This window comes from Megalops cyprinoides, chromosome 19, assembly GCF_013368585.1.
Source record: "Megalops cyprinoides isolate fMegCyp1 chromosome 19, fMegCyp1.pri, whole genome shotgun sequence".
Lineage (NCBI taxonomy): Eukaryota > Metazoa > Chordata > Actinopteri > Elopiformes > Megalopidae > Megalops > Megalops cyprinoides.
In genome coordinates, this window is record NC_050601.1 from 9,133,047 (window position 1) to 9,149,219 (window position 16,173).

Sequence of the window (16,173 nt, forward strand, 5' to 3'; positions counted from 1 at the left end):
ATTTCACCCAGTCAAACTAATCTGAAACAAACCATCGCTGATGGAAATTGAAATACACAGAACAGAATGAATCACACATCTTCTAGACCTGAATGAATCTGTTTTTCCACTGTCACCTAAAGAAAATTTTTGTATTTGAACTACAGTATCAACATATCCAGCTACCTTATTGTTTTCTTAGAGTACGGTCTCTGCTCTTACCTGACATTGCTGCCACCTACCTGACAGTGTTTGCTAATAAAACAAGGGTACAGATCTGATCTTTTTCAAAAAAATTCTTTTCAATCCATAACAAAATTTCTTATTACTTTTATTGTTACCACAGCCTCCCACTGATTTTTCTGCTGAAAGTGAAATTTAGGAAAGTTCTGAGCCCTATAATTTATGGCCAGAGACAATCCATCTCCAGAGGTTTAATGCTCACAATGTAATAAGTGTGAGTATAACTGGCGTAACTGAAAAAAAAAAAGACTGTCCAGATGTATAGCACTCCCTAGACGTTGGCAAAGTGCCTTTATGCTCCTTCTTCCTTCCCACTACAAGAAGACACTTAATCTTTTCAAAGGAATGCAGGAACAAGCATTTGGGAATTCACAAAAACCAAAAAACAAAAGACAGTTCCATGTATACCATATTAAAGATAAGTTCATATAGTTGTACTCCATTTTGAAGTAGCCTACTTTGTGAAGGGGTTTTTGTTGTGTAACTTTGCTGAACTTTCAGTTATAAAAGTTATAAAAAAAAAAAACAATTGCTATACAATTACTGTATAATGCATTGTATGAAATGATTGAGTTTTAAGTAAAAAGTAGGTTGTCTTATGCAGAAGGCAAACTAAATCTGCCCTTCCACGCGTGAACTGCGGTTTGCTTGCGTTAGTCCTTATGGGCGTTTCTAAGAGACCACGCCTGGGAAGCCCGTTTCGCGCGGCGTTCCTGCAGTTTACAAAGCTTTCTCGCACCGCCCATGTGGCGTGGCCTTTGTTCGAGCAAGTTTATAAAAGCTCTCCAGCAGCGCTATGCAAATGGTACATGGTACACTCAGAGAACGGGCAGCTTCAGGGGTAGTTAGTCAGCGGAGCTTCCAAGAAGGAAACTGTGAATCCCGTGAAATGACTGTCGAATAGATCTATGCAATTTTGAATCTGTACATTAATGTTCATATAAAAATGTTGAAAAGCTGCGGGAAGAAATTGGCTATTTCTATAGCGGCAGCTACCTTTACCTGCCTTGTGGTACTATTGGTTGCAGCGCAGCACCAAAGAATCCAGGTGGCTGAGACGCCGGCAGGGAGAGAGGTCGGGATGCGCTCCCTGCAAAGCCTGGACAGTATGGGAGCAAACACCGGCGCTCGGCCAGATCAAGGTCCGTCAGGGAGCCAGTCTCAGGACAGCTCGCAGCCGGCGAACAAGAGAGGATTCTCCGCCTATTTCTCTAAATTAACCCGGGACAGGAGAGAGGTGGACAGGCCCGCGTCGCAAGCTGAGTGGGCGACTGAGGCGCCCCCCGCTGAGGACATCAACCCCAGTGATATCTTTATCGCAGTTAAGACCACAAAGAAGTTCCATCAGTCCAGACTGAATCTTCTTCTTGACACCTGGATCTCAAGAAACATGCAACAGGTAAGCGGAGGTGAAATGGACTTAGTTTCACCCCAATGGGTTTAACAGAATAAGCTGTTGCTTTTGCTTTTCTCGTATTTTTAATAGTTTTTTTAATACTTTACATGTGACAACATGCTGTTCATAGGCGATTTCAGGGCGACTTGGCGAGCATATTTATTATCATTTTTTGTTTAGAATTTCTCTACTCTGACGTTCGTATTGTGTCAACTACGAGTTTAACTAGTAACGAGTGCCACTTGTTTTACGCATGTTCATGAGTAATGACCCTTGATACACATCGCTAGCAAACCACCAAACCGCATCATAACCTGTCGTGTTTTATGGCATAGTGGGTCTCGCATAGCGTAGCAGTGGCAATCGTATCACAACTCGATACACATTTTGTGAACCACATTAATTAGGTTACACGATAATAGCAACCATTCCTTTCAAAGCGTGTCATTTCTCAAGTGATTGGTGTGATCGCAGCGCCGCTCTACAAGTTCTCATGGAGGTGTACCATGCTCAGTTCGATTCATTTTCCTCGGTTTTTTGTAACTTCACAAAGCATGTTAACTATGCTGTATAGAATTTTATATCTATATATCTAAATATATAGATCTAAACATGATCACCGTGGTGTAACTGATAGTAGAAGATGCTGCTTTACGTAGTGAACACGAAATTACACTTTCTTGTGTTCTAGCAGAAAGCCCATTTTGTGGTCTTGGTTGATCTGTTTTTGTTCATCAGGGACAGACAGGATGTGGGAATACTGAGTCCCAGCATGTGATACACTGCTCCAAAAGAGATGTATTGTGACACTTTCAGTCCCCATCTGCTGTGCTCGTTCTCTCTCCCCTTCAGACTGTTGTCTACCTCGAGTGACATCTCTTGAGAGCGCGAGGACGTGAGGGTGGGTCTTCCCCCCTCGTCGCCCCTCACCTCCTTCTCCTTTTTGTTCGGGACGTTTATTTGAATATCTCAGTGCTGGGGTCCTACAACGGGGACGGCAGCACTGTCCCCGTGCTGGGGCTAACAAAGGTTCATTCGGTGGGGGTTGGGGGGGAGCTTTCATGGCCCCCACGTCTTTGCCTCACCATGGGAACGTAGGAGCCGAAGATGCGGGGTCTTTTTGTGTTGTTTGTGGAGAAGAGGGGGTCAGTCCCATCTGGGTCAAGCTTCCAAGCGATGGGAAAATTGGGGGCTTCATTGAAGGGGATAGTGGTGACAATTAAACAGAAACTATAGGAGAGTTTTCACCACGAGCAGCGTGCCGAATTTCTGAGTGTGAGAGCACCACTGTAAGAAACAGACATTTTATATTCCAAGTCATAAATGAAATCACTCCATGAATTCAAAATTATAAGAAACCCTTAACATGATTTTACACATTGATTTTAATGAGCATCTCATCTCAAGCATGCATTATTTGACCCATTGAGGTCAGTTATATTATTAATTTCTCAGAATCCAGGCAGCATACAGATGCCAACACCATGAAAGTCTGTGGGTCCATGTTCTTTTAGAAAGACTTCATCGTCATCGTTATTAAAATGTCATTTTATTGTAATTATGAGAGTTGTGACTGGGTGCATCACTGAAGCTCTCCTAAGGAGTATGTATCCTGGAATGAGTGGCCATGTAATTGCGGTTGTGCAGTGTCTGCTGGTGGCTGCTTCCTACCCTGCAGCTGTGAGAGTGAAAAGTGGGCAGTTCGGCGTTAGTCACTGGTGATAACACTTAAGCCAGGTCTTGGGTTTTTCCCATTTAGCTGAATTTAAATGCTGTGGGTTAGTCCCTGCAGGGTTAGTCCACAGATGGGCATGGAAACAATGCACATCTGTCGATCTGACAAAAAAGAATCCTCCCACCACTTAAAGCACCTCCATTTCATCATATGTTCTCTAATCCCAGTGCACACACACCTTCTTGTAAAAAGCTTAACGTTGACTTGAATGCCATTAAGCACTAGTAGTTTACATTGACCATTGAATTTGTTCACTGTAGATGGTAATGCAAGTTACACAATTGCATGAAGAATGAATTGGGGGAGGGAGGGGGGGTGCCCCGGCAGCTGGTGGGGGTTATTGCAGACATAAAAGAAACGTCGGGCCTAGAATACAAATGGGAGTTCCAGGGGGATGGGTGCCAGGTGGTCTGGAGATGAAGAACAAAAGACTTTTAAAGCTTGCCATATGAATCCTTGCATTCTCAGCATATACATTACAACTAGACATCCACTCTGAGGTTGTACATGGATTCCTATCTGTCAGAGAACCTTCAGCAAACTTTAAATGCACCCTGGTTTGTGTTCGCAATCCATTCTTTATCAGTGTGTACCGTTGAGATTGTAGCCTTTGCTTTCAATGGCTTTTTATGACCGTGGCCTCATGCCAGAACTGGGCCAACGGTAGGCACTGTGCAAATATTGACAAAAGCCCCCCCACCCCAAACATTTTTATCTTTGTTTTATGGTAACTATCGTGCAGGGAGTAGAGGGTGGGACTGAAACAGCAAACACAAAAAGGGGTGCGTTTCAGTGTTGGTTCCAGAGCCAGGCTTCTGTAAATAGCTTCATGTGATAATCTGTTGTGAAGTGTAAGCCCACCTAGTTGTGGTTTCGGTTTGATACCACCGTTGGTAGTACATCGCATGTACTTTCCTTCATTGTTTATCCCTTTATCAGTCTCAGTTGACATGGAAAGATGGAGAGCACTGGGGAACTGTTGACACAAATGGGTCTGGTGCATCTGGGCATTAAATGTAGTCCTTTTTCACACCATTATAGTTACTTTTTTCTCCTCTGCACAGTCCACATCATTGTTGGTGAACTGTTTACGTATGAGGCAACGGTTTGCCACGATTTGCTTGAACAGTGACTTTCTCTGAAGGCAGCATGTTGAACAGCTCCTTGCTCTTTACTTTTTCAATGGAAATTAAATCATTTTTTTCCCCATCTAGAAAGTTCTTCAAATGTCAGTTCTGTTTTTCAACATCTGGGTACATGAGAGCATTCATGGATTCCCTCTCAAAGACATTCTTACTCAGTGGCCCAAGGCATGTCCTTCGTCACAGATTCGCCTGAGAGCGCGGCAGAGGAACGCTCAACGTACTGCACGCACACTGAAGCTGTATTCTGCACGTTGTACGAGAAACGATCAAAGGCAGCGCTTCGCTGATGAACTGAGACGCTGGACAAGCTTATTAGCCGTGTGGATTTCAAACAATCATACGGGATGGGAGTTACGGGAGTTCTCTGTAACGGCCTAATGATTTTATTAGTAAAGATTAGGGGTGTTACTGATGGTATCATTGCTGTTATAAAGGTGAATTGTTGCCCCGTCGTAGTATTCTGAGAAACGTATTGTCTGTTATTTTAGTGGGGGGATTGTTCTGTTCCCGCTCGTAGCTTCCGGTGTTTCTTAAAATTTCCCCCCTGGAACAATGCAACTTCCCCCCCTGTGAAAGAGGATGGCAACAATGAGGCGACAGTCAGGGTACAGCGCAAACCCTCATGAGGGTGCAATTTTACACACATACACACAAACACAAGAGTTCCCCAGTCAAATTGTCACCCTACAGCGCAAAAAAGTGCATTGAACAGAAGTGCATTGGAGAGCATCTATTATACTGCAGTAAAGAATGGACTATTTTTGAGAATAGTGCAAGGATGAATATTGACTATCAGACTATTCAGTACACTGTTCATGTGTGCTTTAATTGAATCTGAGACCTCTTAGGCAGCTAGCGGTAAGATGGCAGGAGTGTGGTATCCATGCAGTCTGTAATTAAGATCACGTTAATCAGCACTTCCACAACGAGAGCCTGTATCGCTGATGGTGTGAGGTGGCCGCCGCTATTCACGAGTCAGTTGAATTGGCCGCAGCTGTACAATGGCCCGAGTCACAGACCCGGAGAGGGGCGCACAGCTGGGGCGAAGGACGTGATGGAGTGAAATATGAATCGGGACTGGCAACATCGCTGCTATGTGTGCAGAGGGTAGCTCCACACACACACACACACACACACAGACACACACACACACACACACACACTCAGAGAGAGGAAACCTCCTTCTGGCTGTAGCTCTGCATAGCCTGGAGCACACTTCTCTCTGAGGCATTACATTGTAAAATCACCATGCTCTGTCCTCCAGTTGAACACAGTATCATTTACTGTAAAGAACAAAAAAGGTTGGAGTGAATCAAGTTTTTTTTTTTTGTACAAAATGGCACGATCGAATTTCCTGGCTAGGAGACAGGAAAGCGGGGGGTAGCCAGTTGTTGGTGGAGGGCAGGGGGTGCTGCAGAGGAAGGGGGGGGGGGGCATCGTGACTCTCTGTGGGCTGTGTCCTTCCTTCCCGGGGAGACAGAGAGACTGCCTGCCAGGCTCCTTGCTTGTGAAGTGGACTGGAAGGGTGGGGGGGGGGGGTGTAGCAGGGAGAATACCAGCAGCACCCCTTGTTCTTAAATCTCCTTCTGGGACAGCCTATTGAAAGTCTGCACCCACAAAACCACAGAACTGAATATGGTCAGTTTTACTTAGTATTTAAGGTCTTGATTGCGAAATGTAATACAGGTGATCCAAACCTGATGTCTGCCTGCAAAATTGGCTCAGCATGTGTGCATCAAACGTACATGTGTTCAGAACACAATTCACCCTTCATCTGACCAAAATGCTGGCAGTATGTAGCTTAGCAGCAGAAACCCCGGTTCACTGCAGGGATATTTTAGGACCATACAAAAGGAGGGTAAGAACAAAGCATTCACCCAAAGGCTTCTCTTTAGTTAACTGCTGCAGCTGTATGCTAATGAGCGCAAACATATTCACAATTTACCCACTGGACATTTTACCCAGCTTGAAAACACACCCCATTGTTCTGCTGGAGAGGGTGGGTGGGTGTAGGGGGGGCTGGGGTGGGGTGGAGGGGTTGTGAATTACCACACACAGAGTTCAGATTTAGTAATCAGAACTGAGCCCCCCCCCCCCTTCTCTCTGTCACTAACCTCGCCTGTTCTGGCAGCTGCCAGGATGATTAGGCCTTCCTTTCAGCGGAAATTTAAGCAAACACTGCCGTCTCGTGTCTTTTGACCGGCGAAACCGCTGCCCTCCCTTAAGCAAACAAAGGCCTCGGCCCACTCCACCGCACAACATCTGCTGAGAGTTTGCTCTGCAGATCTGTCACACACGTGGGCTCGGCAGCTGTGGCAGGTAAACTATGAAATGTAGTAAGGTGTGCGAGTTTGCCTGTGGCTTCGTCTTAACCAACTGCCTATAGATACAAATCTTGAGTATATGTGTATGTAACCATACAACTCAGTATTGAGAGAATGGGTTGGGGGATTGGGAGAGTATAAGGTAGTGGGTTTTTCAACACGCACGCACGCACACACGCACACATGCACACACACACGCACACACAGTGCTGCTCAGGAAAGCACTGGGGGGGGTTAAGCAGTTATCAGGTCCACCCTGGATGCTATAACTTGGCATGTTCTGACGCGTGGCTCAGATAAGGCCACACGCAGCAGGTGCTGTTTCACCTGAGGGGAAAACAATATATATATATAAGCAAATGAACGACAGGAGACAGGGTCAAGGTTCCTTTTAATCAGCCTGTCTGTGGTGTTTGGGGATGGGGGCGGGATTGAGCGCCGCTGCTAATGCTGAATAACGCCTTGCACCTGCTCTGACTTATCTGTCACAAAAGAGCTCTTTATCACAACCTGCTCTTTTAAGTATGGGGCAGCCAGTTTGTTCATTTAATTCCAGTGTTTCCCCCCCCAATGTTAACAAAGGCAAACGCCTACTGCTTTTGGTGTTTTTTTTTCTTTTTGCCGTAAAATGAATTATTCCGACTTTTTCCTCTGTATGGCCTGCATTGCACACAATTGAAAATGTACAGAGAAAAGGAGATGGAGACGCTTCTCAGGGGCCCGCTAAAAGTGTTCTTGGAGTTCCTTTATTACCCCCCCTATCGCTTGTGTGAAATGGAAAGTGGGTTCAGGGGTGGGGGTCAGGGTGGAGGCAGGGGTAGGGGTGGAGGATCTGTTCCCCACTTTCTTGTGCGGAGGCTGTGTTGCTGTGGGGCACCAGCATGGTTGCCATGGAGAGGGCGGAACCTAGCACAAGGGGCTTTTATTCTATGGGAAAAAAAAGCGTCTTTACTGCCTGTTTCACTTGGTTAACTTTGGGGAGTAAAAGGATGTTGATGGAGAAGGCATGAGCACAGTAGTTCAGCATAAGAGGGCTACTTTGGGCAAATATCTCATCCTGATGGAATGTATTTGTTTGCATGATCATTTACAGTCTGAAGCAGACTTTGGTTCATGACAGTAATGTCATCTGTCTTTAAGGGGGATCAGATGAGTAGAAATCTAACCTGCTCCTTTTTGCTTGTGTCTTCCAGACCTACATCTTTACCGATGGGGACGATGAGGATCTGAAGAAGAAAATTGGTGAGTTGGAGTCTTTAAACAGGCTTTTTTTGTTTTACCGCCAACAAAATTTACACTAAATTTTCACACATCAGGATGCAAAGGTCACCTGGGGGTGGGGAGGTTCACAAAACTGTCTGTCTGTATAAATCTGTAGGTTGCCTTTGGTGGTATTGCGCAGGAAGTTTTAACTGCATGCCACAAGGAAGTATATCTAGCTGTTATTGGTTGATGCAAAGCAGTGAAGTATTAAAGATGAGATGTGAACCTAATCACAGGGTTTTCACTGATGTTCCAGTCTGTCACTTAAGTTGAAGGAATCCAGCCTTCTGCCCTCCCGAAAGGGGTGGGAACTTGGGGACTCTTTTCAAGTCTCTTTCTCAGATGCCTCAGCACTCTCAAGTCTGTAGTAGGACTTTGTAGTCACAATGCAAATCACCCCTTTAAGCGTATGGCACATACGTGTTCAGGGCAGCCGCATAGCAGGTGGCAGATGGCAAAAAGGCAAAGCCGGACAGAGGAACGGTGCTGATGATTGATGCGCTATGTGCTTACTCAGAAATCCTTTTCTCTCCTCTTTGAAAACAGGGAGTCATGCCATCAACACAAACTGTTCGGCAGCACACAGCCGGCAAGCCCTGTCCTGCAAGATGGCAGTGGAGTATGACAAGTTCATTGAGTCCGGAAAAAAGTAAGCTTGTCACTGCACACTCCGACAAAACCCCAGTGAGGATCATTACTGTTTAACTTAAAGCTGATGGATGATGAAGCTAATGTACTCATCTGTGCACTGAAAGCTTTTTGCCCTGATAGTATAATAGAAGTAGAGAAAGGCATATATTACTAAGTCTTCCTTTATGAACTGTGATTTCACTCTATCACTATCGATTATTCTGATGATTTACATAGCCTGTACATAGCTTAGTGTGTTTTTGAAAGGCAGAGCAGTAGCGTGTGTCTTGGAAAGGCAGTTTTGGATTGACTGTGTGACTTCTTACTGCTCAGATGGTTCTGCCATGTGGACGACGACAACTATGTCAACGTCCGCACCCTGGTGAAGCTGCTGTCCCACTACCCACACACCCAGGACATCTACATCGGCAAGCCCAGCCTGGACCGGCCCATCGAGGCCACAGAGAGACTCGGGGACAACAAGATGGTAGGTGGAAGAAGCTCACTGCTGTTGGAGGGGACTTTACCAGTGGTGGTACCAGAAGCTGGAGCTGGGGCTGGGGCAATTGCAGGGTTTGCTGCCCCTTAAGCCTGCTGCTGATAATTACACAGCAGCATCAATCCTATACTTTAAGCATTACGGGGGGAATGGGGGGACACAGCCAACATCCATAAATGCTGACTTGTCTTTATCTTGCATTGTTTCAGAGGCCGGTGAATTTCTGGTTTGCTACGGGAGGTGCAGGTTTCTGTGTGAGCCGGGGACTGGCCCTGAAGATGAGCCCCTGGGCAAGGTGAGAGAGAACACAAAACCTCACATAGAAGGTCACTTGGACACTATAACTATCATTTCATGTGCATATATAATTTACAATAGAAATTTTGTTTCCTGGAAAGATTCAATAGGTATTTGTGAAAGAAGCCCAGGGAAAGAGTTTAATTGTAGGTGCCATAAACATACTAAGTCAATAGTTCTTATAAGGCAAAGTTATATGATTTCACATGTGCAAGCCAACACTTCCCCTGGGTTTTATTTACTTATATAGCAGATCCAGGTTTCTTTGAACATTGTTGCCATCACAAATGGCCGCTCTCTGACCGGTTTCACTGTCCTCTTGTCCCATGCAGTGGTGGTCACTTCATGAACACGGCTGAGAAAATACGCTTACCAGATGACTGCACCATTGGCTACATCATCGAATCGGTCCTGGGGGTCCATTTGATCCGCAGTAACCTGTTCCACTCCCACCTTGAGAACCTGCAGCAGGTGCCCAAGTCTGAGCTGCACAAACAGGTGAGAATGTCCACGTCCAGCAGATTGGGCTCATAAGGTGGCAATAACGAAATAAAACCTAAGGAAAAGCATCTGGTTAGACATGTGGAGAGTTTATTAAACAGTCTTGAAATGGCCATTCAGCTAATGTGCGCTTAGTACCTCCATATGAAGGCCATTCCTGGAGTTAATTTTTTTTAAGTTCTTACAGACTTTTTTCTCAGAATACTCTAGATCGATTTCTATTTTTGTATTTGGCATTGAAATTATTATTGAAAATAATTAATGGTATAATTAGAGTATAGGCTGTTTACTTTCACAGAACAGGTTTAGGTGTCTGGTGTCTGGAACTTTTTTTTAAAGCTCAGCTGTAATGGGTGTTGTTAGTCAGCAGAACAATGAGTTCATTCTTGTGCTGTCCTGTTCTTTTCAGGTTACACTGAGTTATGGAATGTTTGAGAACAAGAGGAATATCATTAACATGAAGGGGGCTTTTACAGTGGAGGAGGACCCATCAAGGTAAGGGTGGGGGCGGCCATGTTGCACCCCTGTTATCAATAGTGAGGTTCAAGGTGATTGCCAGCAAAAGAAGGCCTTAAGAGCTGACTGGACCCAAAACTGATCTTTGAAAGTGAGGCTAGAGTTGCCCTTTTTACATCATGGCTAATCTTGTCTCCATCTCTTCCCTGCCTAGTGTCTGTGTTCTCTCTGTGCTGGTCTAGACTGTAGAGTACACTGTGTCCTCCAGACTAGCGTGGCGAGGAGTTCCTCTTGCAAAACAGCTCAGGCCCCTCTTAGCCCTGATAAATTACTTAAGATAAAATAAGCACACCACATAGGTTTCAATGCCCACATTTCCGTTCTGGGGACAGCTCATTAAGTGTACATGTGTTTATGCATTTTGTGAGCAGCAGACACAGTTGGCTCTTTCCCTTCATTGTCAAGCTAACTTCCCCCTTTCTCTCTCTCTTGGTCTCTCTCTCTCTCTCTCTCCAGGTTCAAGTCTGTGCACTGTTTATTGTACCCAGACACCCCCTGGTGCCCCTTTAAGGTTGCCTATTAGTGGCGACGGCCTCCCTCGGTGGAATCCTCGTCCCGCATCCGGCCTCGGTATCTGAAAGGCCTGTGGGACCCGTGTGGTATGGGGCCGCGATGGCCGCTGCGTTTCGGTCGCAGTCGGCACGCGACCCTGCATCGTTTTATTTAGGCTGCTGTGCGGCCCGCATTTCGATATACAGACATTTCCTTCCCCTGTTGGTGCCTACACCAACGCCTCCAGCCCAGAGACGGGGGGGGTAAGGGGGGGGTGATGGGCACGGTGCGCTCGGCAGAAAGGCGCTGTCAGCATTAGCCCTGCACAGGCTTTGCGTGTGCCTCACATATTGTAAATTTTGTTTGCCATGTATTTGCAATTCTCACAGAATGTATGTGCGTATACCTATGCCTTTTATGCCAGCTTTTATGCGCTAATTTTTAATTTTCAGTCCGAGCGCTTGCTCACTGCTTTCCTTTTTCTAATCTGCATCCTGAAAGTCATTTAGAAATATTTCTTATGCCTCTTTGGCAGTTTTAAAAAACCTACATTAGAGGGTCTGGAGAAAAAATATTGGACTTTTCCTGGGTAGGTTTTTTTTTTTTGACATCTCTGTAGACTCCGGACAAAATCAGTGACGTGAAGTGTTTTTTTTCTCTGAAACATAAGTATTAGGGTGAATATGGTTTAAGCTGGCAGTGGGCAGTTATTGATGTATGCTTAGATTTTGTGTATCTAAGGTATGTCACAACAAAGCACTTTCCCCTCTGTGGTTTTTAGTTAATGAATTCACAGGTTTGAGGCTTGTTATGTTTGAGCTAAAACTAAAGTAAGACTTAACCCCAAAAAATGAACACCTCCAGAATTTAATATATTTAATTCCATTCCATTGCATTTAACAATCCTGGCAAAATTTATATATTAGACATTTTTATCTTACTCATCTTGTGCATTACTTAAAGATATATTAAATAATTGCACAGCTTCCTTTGAATAAACTGTTGCTTGCTCTTGTGAAGCTCCCTGACACATTATGAAATATCACAACAAATTGTGAAAAAAAAAATGAATTCTCAGATTAGCTGTTTATATCTATACCAACTAATATGATGAGATAATGGTCTCTTTCTGGTCCTTTGCAAAGGATGTTAGCCATTTCTGTCATTTTGTATCCATTACTGTGAAATCTTGCATCTGTTCTACTAATCCAGGGCTTAACAAGAGCAGCATCAGACTTTTGAATCAGAGGTTTTGTCTCTGTGAAAATGACCCACAGTGGGTGTGTTTGTAAATCTTTTATTTGATGCAGTATTTATGTACTGTGCCCTCTGTTCCAAATGACTGTGTTTATGTAAATATGTTGATATCATGTGCATTATTGTTTTCTGTGGATCAGAAATGCTTCTGATGAATTTAAAATGAATGTTTACTGCTTGTAATTGCATTTTCCTTTGTAATTTATAACTCCAGTATCTGGATTATTGAATTTAAATGTATGAATTAACCAGAATGCTTCTCAGGGATTATAAAACCTGATGTCTTTATTATGGAATCCTTGTCCTTTTTTCAAAAAGCTCCATGCTCTTCTTTGATATGTCTCTTTCACATCATATTTATTGAAGATAACTATCCATTTGTATGTTTCGATATTAACGGATGCTGTTCAGGACAGAGCACCTTACTCAAGAGTGCATTAACATTTGCTCTACCCAGATTCAACCATCCAGCCTTCTGGATCTGGACTATGTCCATATCACTGATGTCTACTTGACATTGTCGGTATAGTTAACATCCCACTCATTCATCCATTTCCTTACTTCAGAAAATCTTAACATTAAGTAGCACAGCACCTCAGGTGTCACATAAGAAGCTGTAGCATATATTCTTTAAGACAATAGAATAATTATATATATAAAAAACATAGTGACTGAGATGTAACTACAAATGACTAAAGTGAAACCTCTGAAGAATGCTTTGATGACATGCAGGCCAGGCTGACAACGGGCTGACCTGACACATGCAATGATCTTGATAATTTTTCTCTCTTTTTAAATTAAATTTGTACATAATCTGTGCAGGTTCACTGATTGTTACGGACAGGCCATTTCCTGTGAGATCTAAAATGACCCTCGAGAGTGCCAGGAGATCTTATTAGTCCCCAGATGAGCCTGTTATTATTATTGATTACCCGTTTTGTCAGATTTATTTGAGTAAATTTCATTGTTAGTATTAGTGGGTCCCTAAAACACTTCGGCTTGCTTGGTACAATGTGAAAAGAGGGTTGGCGTTGCTTAATTAATGAGTGGTTTGACCCTATCACCCGGGGCGATACGTGGAATGAGGCTATTTCCGGTGGGGTTGCACATGCACCGGTGTGGCTGCCACTGTGGACTGCTGAAGCTGGCCTCCCGCGGGAAAACTGAATACCCTACCGCAACTTATGACCGACCACTCTGCCGCAACGTTTTTGCGCGATTTCCTTTTCTGTGTGTTAAGTCCTGGGAAGGCGACCAACCGAAGAACGCTAACAAGCATAGCGCAACAGAAGTGAACTGGGACCTTTTAGATATTAAAACTGAACAACGCAAACGCAAGAAAACCAGCGAACGCTACTCTCTCTTCGCTACACCAAGGCCGGGCTGTCCGTCGCGGGGCGACTGGTGCGGGCTGGCCACGGAAAGGGCGAAGCTTTGGCGTCCGTGTCCGAAACTGTAGGTAACGTCAGTCTTATATTTCTTTCTGTTGTATTTAAGCAAGCCGAATGTGTACTAGCTGCACGCCGCCCTGAGAGGTTTCGGGGATAGAGCGATAACCCCTTAAGACAACGACATTGCCTGGCGTATCTGTAGGAAGGTAGACCGCCAAGGCTGACAGGCTTGCAACATCCCTGCTCAGGGAGGGCGTGACACTGATCATCATAGCATGCTGCTGTGTCTTTATAGTTGGGTCAGTGAATATGACATGCAAACCATATGATGTATAGATCAACAAAACTACAAAGCATTGATTTAAAAAAAAAAAAAAAAAAAAAGTCCAGACAGACAGCAGTTGGGGCAAACAGCTTCTGGTTTCCTGAACACACACACCATATTGCACTGTTTCCTGAGTTAATGGTGGCACTCTACAGTTTAGTAAGCCAGAGATCAGAACAGCTGTCTGTTATTTAACAACTGGACTTTGTGAAAACACCCGTTGTGCACTGATGACAGTGGACAAAAGCCCTCACTTGAACTGTACTTATTTTGATCCTGCATAAATGTATTTGATACACGAGACTGCTGGGTCACTTAAAAGCAGTTTTATATATATTAAAGGGGTGAGAATTACTATAATACCATCCATCCATCCATGCCTCCACTCTGTATAAGACAGCTGGGGTAGATGGTGGGGGCCTCATCAGCACATACAATGAAGTCTTAATTTTCGGGAGTGGTTACTTCTCAAGCATGCTATTTCAAAGTGGAAGATGAAATGACCCGTGGAGGTTTGGACTGAGAAAAATCCCATTGTGTCTGTGTGCCAACCACAATATCAGCTCATTAATGTAAAGCAATCATGGGTGGTGATCAGCACCCAGAAGAGGTCCACTTCCTCCTCACTCAACTACATCATCCACCTTTCACCAGTGTGCAGGTTACATTCAAGATGGAATGCAGTTTTAGTATGGCAAAACAATCATTTGACAGAACATTCAGATCTAAGGGAGTAATAAGTCTGGTCAGACCTGATCACTAACACCACTTGTTCTGCGGCTGTTCTTAATTTTCTTAATTTTCCAGTCCAATGATGCTCATTAGACTAAAAAAAAGCTGGCTACTTGCCTTGAGACTTTTTCTGAACTAGGTAATTGATCAATAAAGACAGTCATTTTAATATAATGCCCATATCTGAAAGAATCTATCATGAGGATTGCACAAAAAGATATTTATATAACAGTTTCTCCATCCACAGGGTGTTCTCCTCTTCTTTCCTGTAGTCCTAGTCACTGAATGTGGGTGGCAGTGTAGCATAGTGGTAAGGAGCAGGGCTTGTAACCCAGAAGTTGCTGGTTTGATTCCCCACTGGGCCAATGTTGTTGTACCCTTGGGCAATACACAACATACTTAACCCACAATTGCCTCAGTAAATGTTTAGCTGTATAAATTGATAATATGTAAGAAATGTAGATCTAAGTCACTCTGGATACGAGTGTATGCTAAATGACAGTAATGTAATGAGTTTTGTAGATGTGGGTGTGCCTTTATATAACCATGAGGATTTTTTTGTGAAGCACAGTTTTGGCTCTAAATGAGGGAAGTGGGCTGCTGCAGTCTGAATGACAATAACGGCTGCGGAAACATGCAAAGCAAACCCGAGCGGTATGGCCCAAGGGCTAACGTTCTTCCTCTCTGTCCTGCTCCGTCAAAGACCAATCGCTGCTTGTCGGGGGGGAAAAAAAAAAGGATTTAGGAAAAATAAATACCCATTACCCATGACTACCATATGCTGTCAGTGGCCTGGGGAGTGAATTTACAAACTGACAAAGTGAGTTTATTATTTAACAGTGTGACTGTGGGAGCCTGGATATGGGAAAGGGTGAAGAAGCTATGGAGGAAACAGAAAAAAATAAATAAATAAATGGAAAGGCAATGAAAAGCAGTATGCATGAACACCAGATTACATGCCTGATAATTAGAACTGTCATAGACTGAGAGGTTCAGCACAGTTGTACATAAAATTTAGACCGCTACAAGTATGTAAAAGCCCCCACTGGGACCTCTTAAATAAACACTTTCTAATAGGAAAAAAATGTTGATTTGGCATTAGGAGCTTTGCTTTGTTGTATCTAAATCATTTTCCTCACTTCAGAGTTCCGTCAGCTATTTCCTCTACAGGGACTGTGTTGAGTGGAGAACCAGTCGTCAGGGTCACACACAACTAGTTATTAGAATAGGTGTCTCCTCACTGAAATCCCATGTTTGATGCACCAAGCAGGTGAAAAACATTAGCGAGTAGATGAAGGACAGGGGTAATGGTCTGTAACCCTTATTTCCTCTCATTAAAGGGTCTGGGCAGGCAGGAAGTGGCCCAGCTGTCTGATTTTATTCTTCCTGATAAAAAGGTTTGTTTCATTTGCTCAGTGTTATTCAGGAAGTGTGTGGAAATCCCATTC

General features: G+C 44.0%; 1 protein-coding gene across 1 annotated transcript; it reads left to right on the plus strand.

Moving 5' to 3' along the window:
- The first annotated feature begins 1,045 nt into the window (after nt 1-1,045).
- Nucleotides 1,046-12,520, plus strand: lfng (LFNG O-fucosylpeptide 3-beta-N-acetylglucosaminyltransferase). The gene is made up of 8 exons (XM_036552679.1): nt 1,046-1,621; nt 8,016-8,064; nt 8,632-8,734; nt 9,049-9,202; nt 9,424-9,509; nt 9,844-10,009; nt 10,422-10,507; nt 10,985-12,520. The coding sequence occupies exons 1-8, from the start codon at nt 1,169-1,171 to the stop codon at nt 11,049-11,051; spliced, it is 1,164 nt and encodes a 387-aa protein (XP_036408572.1). The 5' UTR covers nt 1,046-1,168; the 3' UTR covers nt 11,052-12,520.
- The last annotated feature ends 3,653 nt before the right edge of the window (nt 12,521-16,173 follow it).

Bases quoted from the DNA above. Each gene is read 5' to 3' on its own strand.
- lfng (XM_036552679.1), top strand. From the start codon at position 1,169: ATGTTGAAAAGCTGCGGGAAGAAATTGGCTATTTCTATAGCGGCAGCT. The intron at 8,735-9,048 runs GTAAGCTTGTCA...CTTACTGCTCAG, and splicing joins TTCATTGAGTCCGGAAAAAA to ATGGTTCTGCCATGTGGACG. The intron at 9,510-9,843 runs GTGAGAGAGAAC...TGTCCCATGCAG, and splicing joins AAGATGAGCCCCTGGGCAAG to TGGTGGTCACTTCATGAACA.